At 65.8% G+C, this 17,116-nt stretch overlaps 1 protein-coding gene across 1 annotated transcript in view; it reads right to left on the bottom strand.

Annotated features, from left to right (window-relative positions):
* Positions 1-17,116, bottom strand: part of SSBP4 (single stranded DNA binding protein 4) — a 49,727-nt gene that overhangs the window by 4,880 nt on the left and 27,731 nt on the right. Inside the window, exons 5-10 of the mRNA XM_038384100.2 lie at positions 7,057-7,146; positions 3,867-3,950; positions 1,967-2,026; positions 1,617-1,686; positions 920-990; positions 544-611 (exon numbers count right to left, since the gene is read on the bottom strand). Of these exons, the coding sequence (XP_038240028.1) occupies positions 544-611; positions 920-990; positions 1,617-1,686; positions 1,967-2,026; positions 3,867-3,950; positions 7,057-7,146 (443 nt within the window). The remainder of the gene's footprint in view (positions 1-543; positions 612-919; positions 991-1,616; positions 1,687-1,966; positions 2,027-3,866; positions 3,951-7,056; positions 7,147-17,116) is intronic.

The raw sequence follows: 17,116 nt of genomic DNA on the forward strand, positions 1-17,116 counted from the left end.
CTGCCCACTGCTGCGTGCACTCTGCCCTGCGGGGGGGCGCCCCTGTGCTGGGATCTGAGGTCGCTGGGGGTGGGACAGGGTGGCATGGGGCAGCTGGGACATGGATGGTCCCACTCTGCCCTCATGGACGGTGTGGAGGGCTGGGATTCCCTCTCCGTTTCCCCACCAGCCATGGACTCCCCGAGCCCTGCCCAGCCAGCCACCCTCCCTCCCCCCGAAACCTGCCCACCTGCCCCCAGATCTGTGTGTCTGTCCAGGGTGACTGATGGCAGTGGGACAGCCTGGACTCCTGCCAATCCCTCTGGCTCTGCTGGGGGGGATGTGCTGGATGCTGGGCCCAGTGCCACTGCCAGGAGAGCAGCTGCAGGCCCCAGACCATGGCCAGGAGCCTCATCTGCAGCACAGGGTGTAGGGCATGGCCCTCAGTGGCCCAGGAGTCCCTGGCCAATCCTGCAGGTGCTGGGCTGGCTCTGTGCCCCTCCCAGTGGGTCGTGGGGGGCAGGGAGCTGTGGCTAGGGTACAGGGGGATGAGAGGTGCCTTACATGGTCATGGTGGGCATGGCGGGGCCGCCCAGCGAGTTGGGCGGGGGTCGCATCCCGCTGCTGTAGTTCTGCAAGAGAGGAGCAGGAGCGAGGTGAGCGTGTGGCGGGGGGAGACGGGCCCAACCTCTGAGGGGCTGCAATAGCCCAGCCATACAGAACCCAGGCGTCCTGGCTCCAGCCCCTCCCCCACACAACCCACTCCCCTCCCAGAGCCAACAATAGAACCCAAGCGTCCTGGCTCCCAGACCTGTGCCCATGCTGCCCCCATCCCATCCCCTCAGGGATGATGCGGTTCCCAGTGCTCCGGAGTCACAGCGTTGCACCAGGCCAGGACCCAAGCGGGGGTGCCAGATAAAAGGCACCCCGGGAGACCCACCTGGGGCGCCATCCCGGCCATGCCTCGTGGGGGGTTCATCCGCTGCATCGGGCCCCCCATGTTCGGATGCCCTGTGTAAAGGGAGAGGGAAAGGTGAACAAGGCAACAGAGAACCAGCTCCCCTGAACCCCAACTTCTGGGACATGGCTCCTTGAACCCCCCCAAACCTCCCACTCCCAGAGCTCTGCTTCCCTGACCTCCCTCAACCCCCTACTTCCAGAGAGTGGCTCCCCGACCCCCCTCCACTCCCAGAGCTCTGCTTCCCCACCCTCCCTCAACCCCCTCACTCCTGGGGTACAGCTCCCCGACCCCCCCCACCACTCCCAGAGCTCTGCTCCCTGCTCCCCTCCCGCCACGTCCCCATGGGGCTCTGGTCCCCACCATGGAGCCCCCAGCACTGAGAGGTTGTAATTCCAAGGTGCTCTTCCAGCACAAGGCCTCATCCTTCCCCACAGAGATGGGGGTGAGAGGCTTCCCCTCTGCTCCTGGAGCTCCTGTCCCTTCACAGTGAAGGCTCCCCCCCTTGGGGGACAGGCTGCTCCCAGCCGGGACCCTTGTCTCCTCCCTGGCGGCTGCATCACTTGTGTGCCACTGGTGCCCCAGAACTGGGGGCTGGCAGGGCCTGACCTGGCTTGGGGGGGGGCAGACTGGAGACCCTGTGGTGGGGAGGGGGGGCCACGCGGGTGGCATGACTCACCCTGTGATCTTGTGCTGGGGTCCATGGTGTTGGGCAGCAGCGGCTGGGACCCCGGGACCCCCACGGGTGGCTGCAGGAACAGAAGGGCCATGAGCCTGGAGCTGCAGCCATCAGGAGGGAAGGGCATGGACCAGGCTCCCCCTGGAGAAGGACCACCCCACCCCCACGGGAAATGGCACAGCCCCCCCCGGAGAAGGAGCACTGACTGAAGCCCCCGCCCCAAATACCTAGGGCTGCACTCCCTGACCCACAGAGTGGCCAGGGAGCTGGCCCAGACATGGAGCAGGGGGCTTAGCCCTGGGGCAACCCACCCTGGGACGTCCCCAGTTCTCAGGGCCCGGGGGCCTCACCTGGTTTGGCATGCGGAGCGAGGGCCGGGGGCCACCGGGGTAGCGAGGGGACATGAAAGGCTGCAAGAGACAGAGCGGGGGACAGGTGAGCGCACATACCCTGAGGCCAGCCAGGGCGGGGCATGAGCACAGAGCCCCCTGGGCTTGTGGGGCAGAGAGGCCTGAGCTGGGAGCTTGCCCGCTGCTCAGAGGGGTCTAACCACAAGCCGTGATGCGTGGCCCAGTTAGAAGCTGCAAGGCAGGAACCCAGGCGTTCAGGCCCCGTCAGGCCGCATGCACCCAGCATTCCTCATCCCAGGGCCCTGGGTAAGTGAACGGCTTGGTGCCCGCAGGGGACAGGGCAGAGGTAGGGGTCTTACTGTACTCCTCAGCTCCTCCCCCATGAGGGGGCTCTTAGTGCTTTGCCATGGGGCCCCGTATCACTAGCATTGTCCCCATTTGGCAATGGGGAAACTGAGGCAGTGACTTGCCCAAGGTCACCCAGCCGGCTAGTGGCAGGTTTCCCGGCCTGCGCCTCCTGCCCTGAGCCATCTGGGCTAGTTGTGGGGCTGCTGTTCATGGCATCGCTGCATTTGACACAATGGGCACAAGGTGTTTTGCCCTGATGCTGGGGTTACGGCTGCTGCCCTCCTGCCCGGCAGCGCTGCCATCGCAGCTGGTCCCTCTGTTTCCGCCTGCCTGGGGTTTGCCATTTCAACTGCGCTCTCAGCCTTGCCCTGCGGCATCTCCCAGCAACAGGCCCTCTCGGGCGCTGGGCAGAGCCGCCGTGATAGGGCAGGGAGCTGCCCGTGCTGCCATGGCCTCACAGAGTCCCTTGCACCCCACCAGCCAGCCCCCCAGCTGCCCCCCAGGGACTGTCCCTTCACCCCCCAGGGCAGGACTCTCCTAGCCCGCTTGAAGCAGAGCCCAGGGAGGCCGGAGGGTCCCAGAGCCTCCTGGCACCAGCCTTGCTCCCTGCATGGGAGTGGATGGCTCCTAAGGGCTGAGGCTTCCCGTTCCCTGAGCGAGAGCTGGGCTCCCCCACAGTGGTGCCCAGGCAAGCCCGTGCCCTGCTGCTCCCAATTTACCCCATTGGTCCCTCTCAGCTGCAAGGGTCTCCCCACATCACTCGCCCCCAGCCCCTTCCTCACAGCGACGGACGCTGGATCGTGGAGGGGCCAGGGTCCTCGTGTGGCACACAGACGCTGGCACTGGCTTCGACGGGGCCGGGGGGCTGCATGGCCCCACTCTTTTGCACGGCTACCCCCCATCCCCCTCTCAGGCCCCAGCCTTGCTCCCTGCACTCAGGCCTGGCTGGGACAGGCGTCAGCGTATGAAGGGGCTGCCGGGAGGCCTGGGGAGCTGAGGGTCCCTGGAGGCCCCTATCTCCCAGCCGGGGGACGGAGGGTGCCATGGCAAAGCAGATGCTCTGGGGCCTGCTCTGACCCACTGCGCAGTTCCCACTGGGAGGACGGGACCGGGCCAGGCAGCTGCCCGGGGCAGGGCCCATGGGAAGCGGAGCTCACTGCCTGCCTGTCCCGGGCCGTGCTGAGCCTGCGCTCGGGAACAGGGTGGGGTGGGGAAGCCTGAAAATCGGAGTCTGCCGGGCATTGGGCTGTGTGCGGCTGATCAGGACGTGGTGGCTGTGTGGCGCGGGGGGCTGGGGTACACCTAGGAATCTCCAAGGGTCTGTGGCAACGTCCACCCGTCCTCCAGGCTGCAGGAGCCCACAGAGACTCAGGTGAGTGACCCCACGCAGAGTGGGTGAGTGTGCGGGAAGCAGGGGGCAGAGTGGCATGTGGGGGGAAGCGGGGGGGCAGAGTGGCTTGTGGGGGGGATGCGCACACAGGGTTTGGCAGGCTTCCTCCCCAGGCCCAACCTGTTAGGGGGTGGTGGGTCAGCTCCCCCCAGACGGCCTTACCTGGCTGTGGGGCCCCAGCATGGGGGCGGCGGGGTTGTGGGGCGGAGGCTGTGCATGTGGTGATGGCTGAGAGCCTGGAGGTCCCTTCAAGAGAAACAAACCACAGAGGGTTACAGGAGGGAGGGGCTGGGCCGAGCCCCCTTCACCCATTGCCCTTGGATCCTCGTCTGCTCCTAGGCCCTGCTGGTGGGTCCCTCTCCCTGGGGACTGCCAACCAGAGACACCCCCACAATGTACCTGAGCTCCCCGCTCACCTCTGCCTGGCTGCTGCCCTGGGCCAGGACACGGGGCCACCGCCCTCCCATGCTGAGCCACGGCCATTGCCCGGGGTGGGGGACACATGCTGGGGGAGGTGGAGTCTGCAACACGTGGGGTGCCTGGCATGTGGGGGGCAGCCCAGGACCTGGGCACTGGGAGTGGGTGTCTCCAGCTGCCGGCCGAGCAGGCCAGAGGTGAGGGGAAGCCCCGGGCACCCGTCAGCCTGATGCCGGCCTCATGCCGGTCCCCCCGTCCACCTGCAGGTGGCAGCAAACCCCGTCTCACCAGCGAGCCTGCATCAGCCCCCGCCCCCCACAGGCACCCCTCCACAAATGGGGGCTCAACCCGCCGGGCGAGGCTGGGCAAGGGGGGCCGCTTGTCCCCTGGTGCGAGGGGCAGGAGAAAGGCTCCAGCTGGCAGAGCTGAATGTTGGCAGCACCAGGTGACTCCTGGGGCCGTGGCTGCCCGTCTGAGCTCCCAGGAGACGGTCCCTGCGGGGGAAGGTGCGGTGACCCCAGGGTCCTGAGAACGCTGCCCGCCCGGCTCCCACCCCATGGGGAGGGGCGGAGCTGCAGGCTGCCCTTGGATGCGGCCTGGCACAGACTCAAAGCGGAGCCAATGCCCAGCTGGAGCAGGCCGGGGGGCTCTTGCACTGGCCGTGTGGCACAGGCTGCACTGTGGCTCCGTGTGGGGCAGGGGAAGTGTCTCCAGCCACAAAAGCCCCTCGCCCTCCCGGCCATCACCGCTACCCTGGCCCTTAGAGCCTGTTGCCGCCCGCCTACCCCAGGCCCCCAGCACGTCACCGACAGCCAGCGCATCGGTGCTGTGAGTCTGTGGCCACGGAGAGGCAGAGGGGCCCATTTCCCACCCCCGGGCGCTGTGACCCATCTGCCCAATCCAGCTCTGAGCACAGGGCAGGTGCGTGAGGGATCCGGCTTCCGGCTCCTCCTCAGGGCGGCGGGGCCGGGACAGGCATGAGGACGCGGCGGAACCAGCGAGCCCATCCCCGCACGGCAGTGCCGCTGGCCCCTATTTACCACTCAGCCTCCCAGGGCTCCCGGCGTAATGGGGAACATATGGCGTCGGCAGGGCTGCAATATTGAACCAGCTCCCGCCGGGCAGGCTCAGGCAATCCAGGCGCGGGCGCCGCGCGGGGCTAAATGATGCAATTAATAAAATCATTTTCTATCCAGCTAAGGAGATAACGACTTGGCACAGCCATGCCTCCGTTCAGCACCAGCAGTGCCCTGGCAGGCCGACAGGGGACGGCCAAGGAGGCACGTGGCGGGCTCGACACAAGGGGGCAGCGTCTCCCCACACATCCCTTCCTGTCCTCCCCCCAGCAGCAAGAAGTTTGGCTCTCGGCTGCCGGAGCTGCACAGTGAAGCTGCCAACGCTGACGCCCGGAGCAATGCCCACACACCGCCACCCGGCTGCACCTGCATGGACCCTGTGTAACCCCCCTCATGCACGCGCAGTCCTGCACACACATCCCAGCACCCTCCCCACATGCACACCCGGACCCTGTGCACCCCTCTCATGCACACGCACTCCTGCACACACCCTCCAGGCACCCTCCGCGCACGCACACCAGACCCTGTGCACCCCCCTTGTGCACATGCACTCCTGCACACACACCCCAGCACCATCCCCGCACGCACACCCAACCCTGTGCACCCCTCTCGTGCACACGCACTCCTGCACACACACCCCAGCACCCTCCCTGCATGCACACCCAACCCTGTGCACCCCCCTTGTGCACATGCACTCCTGCACATACACCCCAGCACCCTCCCCGCACACATACCCTGACCCTGTTCACATACCCCCACGTGTTCCCCCATGCAAACACAGACCCCGTGCACACGCACTCCTGCACACACAACCCCAGTCATCCTCCCCGCACACACCTCCCAACCCTGTGCACCCCCCTCATGCACACGCTCTCCTGCACACATCCCAGGCATCCTCCTCGCACACAGACGGACCCTGTGCACCCCCTGGCCGCACCTTCCTCTGTGCCCACAGCGTCAGCTCCCCTCCCCTCCACCTCCTCTGCCCCCCTTGTCTCTGGCAGCTCCACCAGCCTGGCCAGAACCTGCCCGGCCTCCATTCCCAGGGGGTGGGTGAGCCTGCAGCCGACCATGTGTCCTGACAGTGCCCATAGCACGTGCCAGCCCCACACGCAGCACTTTGGGCTGGGCCCCCTTGGAGCTGCAGCTGGGCCCACAGCTCTGAGTGCCAGATGCATGGGCCAGCCTCCACTCGGCTGCAGGGCAGCGAGACCCTCTCCACTCAGCGCCAGTTCACACCCCCCTGGCGACCAGGCAGATCCCGAGTGGAGGCCCAGCGGCCAGGCTTAGGACATGGGGGGCGGCAGCCCCCCCCGCAGCGCGGTGGCTGCTCCTGAAGCGCAGTAGGGGAGAGGGAAGGGGGCTGCCACTTTTGGCTCTCCCCTCTCCCCCCCCAACTCCCTGCAACGCAGCAGGGCCCCCATGGGTGCAGGCAGCCCTTGGGAGCAGCAGGCTCTGACGGTGACTGACACCTGCTTTGGGCACTGGGACAGCCCTTGGCACTGCTGGAGGTTCCCGGCAGAGGGCACTGGCCCAGGGACAGTGGTGCCAGCTGTGCACTGAAGCCACCCAGCAGAGTGCCCCGCAGCAGGGCAAGGGCAGAGCTGGCAAGGAGGCCCACAGGGTCCCCCTTGGCAGGGCAGAGCTGTGGAGGGCTGGCTGGGTCTCAGAGGGCAGCGCACTGGCTCCCAGGGGTTACATGACCCCAAGGGAAAGGACTAGGGCTGCCCTCTTCCTCCACGGGAAATCCCTGTGGGGTCCGCCCACCCCCGGGCACCTTGTCCCCTGGGCGTTCGCTTGCTCCCCACAGTGCACCACGCCAGTGGGGCCCCAGCCGGCCATGCAGTGGGGCAGGGTACCTGAAAGAAACCAGGTGGCATGGGTCCTCCTGGCATGCCGTCGTTCGGGGGCATGTTCCCCATCACGGGGCTGGGGGCCGCTGCGGCACTCTGCGGAGAAAGAGCAAAGGTCATCCTGAGGGGTCACATGCTGTCCAAGGCTAGGGAGGGGAGTCTGGGAGGGTGGGAGTCAGCCCGCCCCCCCCCGCATGCCCCTGGGAATATGCTGTGTCCACACTGCCCAGCCCCGCTCCCAGCCCAGGAAGGGGGGCAGCCCCCAGGTAGCTGCAGTGAGGGGTCAGAAGCCCTGGCAGGGAGAGGCCTCTCCAGGTAGGACAGCCTGTATTGAGTATTGGGGGGCCCTCCAATACCCCATGCATGCCCCTCCCTCAGTGCCCCACACGTGCCCCCCACTCCCCATGGCGGTGCTGAGACCCTCCCCCCTCTATGGCGCTGGTTCGGGCTGGTTCTCATAGGAGAGTGGTTGAATTTGGGGTTGTGGGGAAGCCTCCTCACACATGTTCCCTCAGTTACCCCCCTGGAGGCTGTGCTGCTGAACATGCCCTGCACCCCTCAGCCCCCTGCTGCCCACCCAGACCCCCACAGCTGGCTGGCCAGTGACAGAACACCTCCCACAGGGCTGAAGTGGCAACCTGGCCTAGTAGGTATGGCCCAGTCCAGGAAGCCAGGACTCCTGGGTTCTATTCTTGCCGCTCAGTCTGGATAAGTCACTGCCCCTCTTGGGACCTCCCATGAGCGTGAGCTCTGGGGCCGATGCCCACAGACGCTGCTGAGAGCCCTGTTCTCTGCCCTGGCTTGGGGCCCTCTGTGGGGAGCCTGAGGTGAATCTCAGGCCTGTGAGGGGTCGGTCCCTCACCCCAGAGGGGTTCTGCTCCAGGTGGGGAGGGAATTCACCCTGCTGGGGGCAAGGGGTTGTCAGGCCAGACAGGAGGCAGATGTGCTTGGCAATCAGTGGGGTGCCATGGGCCTGGCACCTCGGCGGGATAGCTTGTTTTTGAACAGCTGGGATGGCAACCAGGTAAACGAATGACCCAGTGTGCCAGGGAAGGGCTGGGAGCTGTCAGAGTGCGGGCTGGGCATGGGGGTGCACAGAGCATCAGGGTGGCCAGGACCCTGGAGCCAATGCCCCACTTCTCGGGCACAGGAGATCTCGGCACCTGGCAGTGCTGCCTGCCTTGGCCAAAGACGCTAACCCCTGAGTGGATACAGCTGGTACCAGCCTACTGGGGACAAGGGGGGAGCTCGGCTTCCTTGGGGCGACAACGCTCAGGCCAGGCCCTGCGGCCCCACAAGGCAGGGAGGAGCTGGATGCTTGGGCTCAGCCCCTGCCCCAAGCAACTCAGAGGTGGTGGGCCCTTGCTCCCCGGGCACTCTGCTGGGGTCTCAGCAGAGCTGCCAGCGCTGAGTCCCACCAGGAATGGAGGACTGGAACGTGCCCCTGCCCATGGCCCAGCCAGCCCAGGAGCCTGCCTCACCCAGTCGAGGTGCCAGCCCCTCGGGAAGCACCTCTCCTCCCCAGCCCGCACCCCCCGGGCACTGGGCGAGGCTCAGGGCCGCCACCAGCAAACTCAGTGAGGCTCAGCCCAGCGCCTGCTCATTACTGTGCCTGCAGATTACCCCTCGGCTCTGGTCCCCATGGTCCCCATGCACTAATTACGGCCCCTGCCCAAAGTCAGCTCCCCTTGACTGCCCTCATTACAGGTGGCACCAAGGGCACATCTGACAGTCAAGGCAGCTGGGGCCACGCTCATGCCAACGTGCAGCTAACTGGATTAAATTAATGGCACTAATTAGCGAGGCATCAGGACGGGGGAATGAACCATCCCTCAGGGATGTGCAGCGGGCTGGGGGGAGCTGGCCCAGGGGGTCCCCACCCAGCACAGACCAGAGCAGGGGCGAGGTCCCCAGGCCGCAGCTGTCTCAGCTCCCTGCCAATGCCCCTCAACCCTGACCTGCAGCCGCTCTGCTCTGCCAGCGCAGCTCATGCCCCAGCCGGAGGGCGGGTGCAACTCTCCAGGACTGCCAGGGAGCTGGGGGAGCAGGTGGGGGGGCTCCCTGCAGATCCCCCCAACTGCTCCCAGTATGCACCAAGAGTGAGCGCCCTTAGGAGAGACAAAGGGAGCTCCAGACTAAGCACCCCCTGCCCAGGCCACACCTGGCCTGCAGCCTCCCTCGTCTGCCATGGGGTGGTGCAGTCCAAGGACGCTAAGGGGCCCAGCAGATCGTGCCTGGAGGAGCCACTGAGCGAGTGCCTGGCCCTGGGCTGGAGTCTCCTTGCCCCAAGGGCGTCCAGCCAGGACACATCTCAGTACGAGCGAGACGGAAATATATGGAGAGTCCAGCCAGAGCACCCCCCCCAAGTGCAGTCCCCCTCGGTAGAGCCCACACCCCAGCCTGGGGAGTCAGAGCCAGGCCACCTGTGGGGCAGGGTGCAGCAGGCTGGGCTGGGCTGTGGGGGCAGGCCCGCGTGGGTGTGCTGTGTGCAGGGGGGCACCCTGGGCCCCACCGGCCGCGTCCGGCTGAGGGGAGCTATTAAAGCGAAGGAATGCGCTGGCTTTCCGGCTCAACCCCTCGCTGCTCTGCCACAAATGGTTTCAATTTGAAAGGGAGGCGGCTGCTTTCTGCACCTCCGTGCTGGGGAAGGGGCCTGCAAAGGGGCTGGGGGGTCCAGAGGCCCTGCTCCATGGGGCTGGCTGAGACACTGCCAAATCCAGGGCCCCATGCAATCCCTCCCCCGCCCCGCTGGTCCTGTCGTCTCCTTCTGGCCCCTGTGCTGGGACCATCCCCCTCCATCACCCTAGGGATTTTCCCTTCCATAAGGCCCCCTGCCACTGAGCCTACATCCGATCTCTTGCATGGACAGGGCCTGCCCGACTGGAGCGCTAGGAGTGTGCCCCCAGCTGGCCCTACCACGGCCTAGCAGACCTGGGCCCCCCTTCCCCTCCCTTTGCTCCTGGGGACACAGCCTAGGTGGGGTGGGATGGCGGAGAACAGGAGGGATGGGTCAGACGGCGCAGGTGACCCCTGGGCGCGACGCACAGAGGCAGTGTCTCTGCCCACTGGGACGGTGGGAAGGAGCTGGGCAGCCTGACTCTCTCCTGCCTGGCACCTGGGGCCCAGCGTCCCCCTGCACAGCAGGTGTGAACGTCCTGGAATCCTAACAGCAGCATCTGTGCCCGCTTGGCCCCGGGGCAGGCCAGATGCCTCGGCCCCCCCCAGGGCTCTCTTAGAGCCAGCCTAGCCATCCCCAGAGCACACCGGCTGTCTCCCCCGCAGCTCTTGGCGCGTGACTCACCCAAGGCCAGGGCCCCTCCCCCACCTGGCAAGCCCTGGGGGAGGCTGCAGCTGTGGCTCAAGGGCACAGCCTCTGGCCCTCACCCTTGCATCAGGCCTGTTTCCCTCCCTCCCGGTCCATGTTCCTGTCACAGCTCACTCAGAGCAGTGACCCCCTGCAGGGCACACGGGGGGGGGGGAGCTGGCGCAGGGTGTTAGCACCCGCCTGTCTTCCTGCTGAGCCTGGCAAGCCCCTGCGCCCCACATGCATTACAACCCTCCGCACCAGAACCATCATGTACTGGTTTGGGAATAACCAGCCCTGGAGACCCCCAGCTGGTGCCCCCAGTGGGGAATCTCAGCCACCTCCTGCTGCCCACTGAGCCCGCTGCAGATAGAGGGCCAGGGACATCTAGGCCCACAGCCCAGCTGGGCTCCAAGGCTCAGCAAGTGACCAGACCAGCTGCATGGGAAGCCAAGGGTTAATACTAGCTTCCGCCCTCCCCCCCCCATTAACAATCAGGGGCCTCACCACCCTACAGGAAAGATTTGGTTCTAACCTAGACCGGCTGGGGATGGTGAGGGAGATTCAATGGGACATGAGGCCTTTCCCCTCTAGGAGTGCCAGCTCTGGGCCAGCCCCCCGGCAGGGGACTGACTGGCTGGCTCGGGGGTGGGGGCGGGGGGGGGAATGGGGCCTCTTCTCTCTAGGCATTGCCGGTTTGGATCCAGAACGGATCAACAGCCCCCCAAACCCATTCCCTTCTGAATGCAGAGGGACTCACTGGAGCTAGTACCCTCTGGTGCCTCTTGGTGGGACCCTTCCAGACTAGGGGGTGGCTCCATGAGAACTTCATGCTGCTGCCCCTGGTATCTGCTATGGGGAAGACACATCCCCAGGGCTGTCAATGCAAGCCTGGGCCTCGCAGTGCCTGGCCACCCGCCCGCCTGTGCTGGCTGCATTTATCGTGGGAAGCCCTTGCTGAGCCTATGGGGGAAGGCGGCCTGTTAGCTGCCCCCTTGCTCCCCCAGGCTGCCCCCTCCCACTGGGTGCAGACAGTGATCTCAGCCCCGCGCCCACCGGCTGCTCGACAGACAGCGTCTCCGGCTCTTTCCGCAGGCACCACGTGCCAATGCCTGCCCAAGGGGCCAGACCCTCCGTGGCCAGCACGTTCAACCCAGAGTGCCCCAAAGCAACCCACCCCGGGTGCTATATACGAGAGCAGGACACACCACCCCATGGAACACGGGCCTCCCCTTGTTGGCCTGTGCCCCCATCCCCAAACCCTCAGGCTCCTGGGCCCTGGCTTGCCCAGCCCCTACCAGAACATGCTAGCCAGAGACATCGTGACATCACAGGCTGGTGTGACATCAGAAGGCCCCTCCCAGTGATGTCACAACGACCCAGCTGGAGGACTCTGCCAGCCTCCTAGAGCAGCCAGGTATTTTCACCCCTCTGCTCGTGGGCATCTCCCTGCCGTCCACAGCATCCGAGCCACCTGTGCAGGGAGGTGCTCCGGGATCGGGCTGGCTAGCGATGGGCGGCTCTGCACATGCACCCTCCAGCCCCTCGCATGGCGTGTGCTCTGCTAGCCCGCACAGCCGCCCCCACCTGACCGAGCCCAGCAGCTCCTCTCAGGAGCCAGTGACTCATTTACATGAAATATGACTAATCCCTTCCGTGACAGATGTCACCAATTGAGCAAGCGGGCGCTGCACACAGCCGGGCCTGCCTGGAAACACTCCCTCCATCACGCTTAAATGGAGAGGCGACGCCGGCCACCCGCCTGGGCAGAGCCCACAGCACAGCAGACCCCACAGCACAGCAGACCTGGGGCTGGCCAGCTGCAGGCTCTGCAGAGCAGGGCTCCTGGCAGGGGAGGTGCAGGGAGGGGTGGGGTGGGGGCACTATGCCAACATGGTTCTGTCGGGCAGCCCCCTCCCCGCTGGGTCTGCAGGGATCTGGGCTGCGCAGCGCCTCCCGGTGAGCGCTGGCATGGATGGCAGAGATAAGGAGGCCGTGTGGGCGGGTGGGTTTCTCACTCACTAATTCCCTGCCAAGCAACGACATGCGACACAGTCACAACTGGGGCAGGAATAGACTGACAGCTGCACCCCCCACGCAGAGCCAGCGCCCTCTCCGGCTGAACCCCCACCCCTGCCCCTGCTGTGTGTCACCACAGGGAGGGGGCAGGCCAGGGGGCAGAGGAGCACCAAGACTCAGGACAAACCAAACACAGGGCTTCACTTTCCATGCTGTTTGCAGTGCGGGAGGTGGAAGTGTCTGGGAGGCGCTGTGATGCCCGGGTGGTGCCAAACACTTTCTCAGATGCAGAGAGAGGCTCTCCTGGGGAGCTGGCCCCCCATGGCTAGCCCACTCCTGTTGGCATGTAGTGATGTTGCTTGGGCTGGCCAGGCAGAGGGAGTGGAGAGACAAGTGGACATAATGTGGGGCCACTTTGCTCCTAGTGACCATGCTGAGCCAGCAGCAGCAGAAAAGCCTGAGTGGCATGAAGGTGCCATGCGTGGGCAGCCCCCCAGGGAGGCCACGCCAGCAAGGAGAGGGGGCATCAGGCTTCCTGGCAGCCCCTGGACTGTGGGGCCTGGGCGGAGGAACCCGGTCGCGCCGCACCACCCACCCCCAGGACTCAGCGCACTCTGTGACACCAGCTCCTCGCCACCCAGGAGGGAAATATCACCCCCATGATGTGCATGGGGAAACTGAGGCACAGACTCACTCCCACTACACAGAGCTAGGGATGGAACTCAGGAGTCCTGACCTGTGATTCCCGGCACTCATTGCCAGACAGTTCAACATGCCCTCTCCCCAGGGGGCCACGCTGCCTGAGGGCACTTGGCTCCTCCCACCACCCTCATCCCCTCCACTGGCCTGCTCGCCTGTGACCTGGCCCAAGGAGGCGAGTGCTGGGGCTTAGCGGAACCATGTACAGCATCTGCTGCCAACCTGCAGCCTGGGGAGCTGCCTTCCTGGTGCTCCAGCCCCGGAGCCGGGCCGCGTGGGACTCCCATCCAGCCAGTCCCACCCATGGAGCCCCATGCCACCCGCTCCCACCAGATGCTGTAGGGCAAGACAAGCTTCTAGGAGGAGGCAGCAGCCCCAGCAGGGGACAGGCCTTTCTGCCGGGAGCAGGGCAGGGCCAGGGCTGCTGCACTGGACAGTGCTGCCTCCCTGAGCCGGCATCATGGGTTGTGCCCACCCTCTCCCCCGTGAAGTCACACAGGTCATAGGCAGCAGGAAGCCCGCTCCTGCCAGGCCCTGATGCCCTGTCCCTGTGGGTCAGCGGCTTGGCCGAAGCAGCCTCTCTGCTCCAGGGGGAACGAGCGAGCGAGCGCTAGGGCCCTGCAGCAGACACAGTTATGGCCCCCTGCCTCATTTATCAGCAGCAGGATCAGAGCAGGCTGGGCCCAGCTGAACTCACTTTACAGCCATGCACAAATCATTTGCAAGACAATGGAGAGTCTGTGCAGGCAGCCAAAACCAACAGCGCCGGAGGCGAGGCAGCCGAGCGGCACCCCATGAAACCGGCCTCCCCAACGCCAGCCGCGCAAATCTCTCCCCCCCACATTCCACCCGTGCTCGTTAACCCCCTCACCGCCTGGCCACCTGCACCCGCCGCATGCGGTCCTTTGTCTGGGGCTCGCCGCAACCTGGCCCCGCTTTGCCCCAACAGGCCCCCACACTGCCACAGGGCTGGCTCCCGGCCCCTCCCAGACCTGGCAGACCGGCTCAGCACTGCATGGCAAAAACCCCTAGACGTGCACCCCAATTCCAGGCCTCCCCAAGGGCCTCCCATCACCAGCCAGCTGCCATCTCCCCTTGGGGTTCCCCGCATCGCTACAGCTGTTCTCCTCACCACAGCTCAGGGCATGCACATGTGTTATGGCAGGGGCGCTGGTAAGCACAGGGCTGGTAGGGCCAGGGCACTGGACTGGGCAGTGGGCACCCTAGCATGGCAGGGCTGGGGGCAAATGTCTCCTTGAGGGCACTGGGGCAACTCAAGAATCAAGAGAGCCCATGCAAGGATCTCGAAGAGGGAGCTGGCACCCCTGCCCCCAGCCTGGGCAGAGCTCTGGTGCCCACAAGGACCATGCAGCTGCAGGCCAAGCCCAGAGCCCCAGCGGTGCCAGGGCAGTGCCGTCACAGGGAGGGGGGAGCTAGCCATGGCCAGCAGAAAGGCCAAGAGCCCTGCTGGAGCTGGGGCTCGCTCCCAGCCGTGGTCTTGAGTCCATCCTACAGACGGTACCAACTGGGACCCAGCCTTCCAATCCCACCAGTGTCCCACTGTCCGCCAACAGCCAGCTGCTGCCCGCAGCCCTGCCAAGAAGCCAACTCAGGCAGCAGGGTAAGGGGGGCCAGCTGGACAGGCCCCAGCTGGCATCTGTCAGGGCCCAGGGTAGGCGGGACACAAGGGCGCACCGTGGGCAGCGGGAAAGCCCATTTGGGGGCAGGGGACGATGCCCATCAGGATGGTGAGGCCTGAGGATGCCTGGCGTCAGCACTGACAGGGCAGCCCGGAGAGGGTTAAAGCCGGAGGTGCCAGCGCAGGGGAGCAGCAGGCTCCCAGGAGATTCCTGGCCCTGGCCCACGGTTCCAAGGCAGGGCTGGGGCGCTTGGGGTAGGAACGAGGAAGGAGTTGGAGGGGCAACGTGGGTTGCTTGGCAAAGCCCAGGAGTGTGTGTCACACGGCAGGGCAAGAGCCCAGCGCCCCAACAGAAGAGGCACCCGAGGGAGCCTGGCACCACAGGTTGGAAGCCCCCTTGAGCCAGCACCAAGCCCCATGTGCCCCCTGCTCAGCACTGAAGAAAGGGATCAGGCCAGCTGCCCCCAGTCTGAGCTCCTGGGGACATCACCCAGCCCAGCTCCATGGGGCAGCTGGGTATGGGCTCTGGGGCCAATCCCGCACCGACGGGCCGGGTGCTGCCGCAGAGGCAGTGATGAGAAAGGAGGGTGAGGGGCTGCCCGGGGCTGGAGGAGCGGGGCTGGGGACACCCCCAGCGCTGTCAATCACAGCCCCGCTCCAGGCCTGGAGATGCAAAGCAGGTGTTGCCATGGCAACAGGTTGGGGAGTCTCTGCATCAAGGTCACAAAAACCAGCGAGAGAAAACGAGAGGGGAGGGGGCATGCGGGGGAGGGGAGGGGGCATGCGGGGGAGGGGAAGGAGAGGTGCTGGGAGGGGCAAGAGAAGGGCGGACAGGAGGCAATGTGCGGGGGAGGGGAGAGCATCCGTGGCAGCGGGGCACAGAAAAGTTGTAGGGGGAGAAGATGCCAGGCCCGGTGCGGGGGCAGAGGGGTATGAGCGAAGGCAGCTGGGGGCTCCCAAGGACCCATCAAGCACCTGACCCCTGCATCGGCTGTCCCAGCAACACCTCCTCCTGCCCTTATACCCGCCCTGCCCCCAGCCTGCCCCCCAACCAGCTCTTTCACTTGTCCGCCCTCCGCCCTGCTCTGGTGCCAGGCTCCCTCACGGGATAGCAGGGGCTGGGGGTACCACACTCAGGGCCGCTAGGCAGCACACAGAAGGGCGCGCAGGGTAGCAGGGCCCAAATCCCCAGGCTGTTCCCAGGAAGAGCCGTGGCCAGGGGGTATAGGCACAGGTTTGGTGCCCTGCACCAGCTCATTGCGACCAGCTGCGCCAGGAAGCTGCGGTGACAGGCACTACAGAGACACACAGGCATTAACTAAGAATAAAGGGTGGGGGGGAGGGACTGCCTGAGCCTGCAGGCAGCCAGTGAGCTCCCCAGGGGGGCAGGATCCCCACAACCTCTGCCCTGCTCTGACACCACCTGCTGTGGCAGGGAGAGGGGCAGAGACTTGCTTTCTCCATCTCCCTTCCCCCCCCCCCCCCCGCAGAAGCACAAATACCTTAAGTAGCCACTGAGACCTGTAACCATGCACAGGAAGGGAGGGGCATGGTCACATGGGGCGGGGGGTTTGTGTGTACACACATGTGCGCATGTGAGTGTGCCATTAGCATGAGAATCCTACCCCACCTCCCTGACACCCACCCCCTCCCGGCACAGCATCACCCGCTAGTCACAGCACACAGCCCAGCAGTGGGCTCCTCTCTCCGTCAGCCACTGTAGGGTTAACGGGGAGGGGAGCCCAGTGCTGCAGCTCCCAGGGAGAGGGGCTGGCAGGCACTGGGGATGAGGTGCAAGGGCTGGGCTGGCCTGCTGCGGAGAGGGGCCCAAGGGCCCCATCCAGAAGTGCTTGTTGGCTAGGAGGCTGTTCTAGCCAGGTGGCCCCTGCTGCCCCAGACACTGCTTGGTGACAGATCATGCCCTTCTCTAACAGGATATCCTCCCGCCTTCCTGCCTGCAGCCTGGGGAACTAGTGGGGACCAGCCCCTGGCATGGGCACTAGCCCCTGGTGCAGCCTCCGCACCCCATGAGCCCCGGCACCAGAACGATGCTCCTTCCCATGGGGTCACATTGAGGCGACCGACACTGGCCCTCGCTGCTAGCGCCTATGGGCTCACATGCAAGAAAGCGGCACATGGCCAGGGGGGTGCATTGGTCATGGATCACGAAAGCAGAGGGGCTGGGGGGCATGAGCACGAGGCCCCCACCATGCATGCAGCACCCCCACATCCTCCCCAGGCTCCAGGGGACAGGCTGCCTGCACAGCTCTCTCCACTCCCGACCCGGCTGTGTCTGTCAGGGTCCTGGACTGCCCCTCGTTGGAGTAGCTCAGCTCCTGCCAATGTCCTGTGTCCTCTCCCCCAGGGCACCGTCCCCTGCCTCCACTGCCCAGCAGACCACCACA

The sequence above is a fragment of the Dermochelys coriacea genome, chromosome 25 (genome assembly GCF_009764565.3).
Source record: "Dermochelys coriacea isolate rDerCor1 chromosome 25, rDerCor1.pri.v4, whole genome shotgun sequence".
Lineage (NCBI taxonomy): Eukaryota > Metazoa > Chordata > Testudines > Dermochelyidae > Dermochelys > Dermochelys coriacea.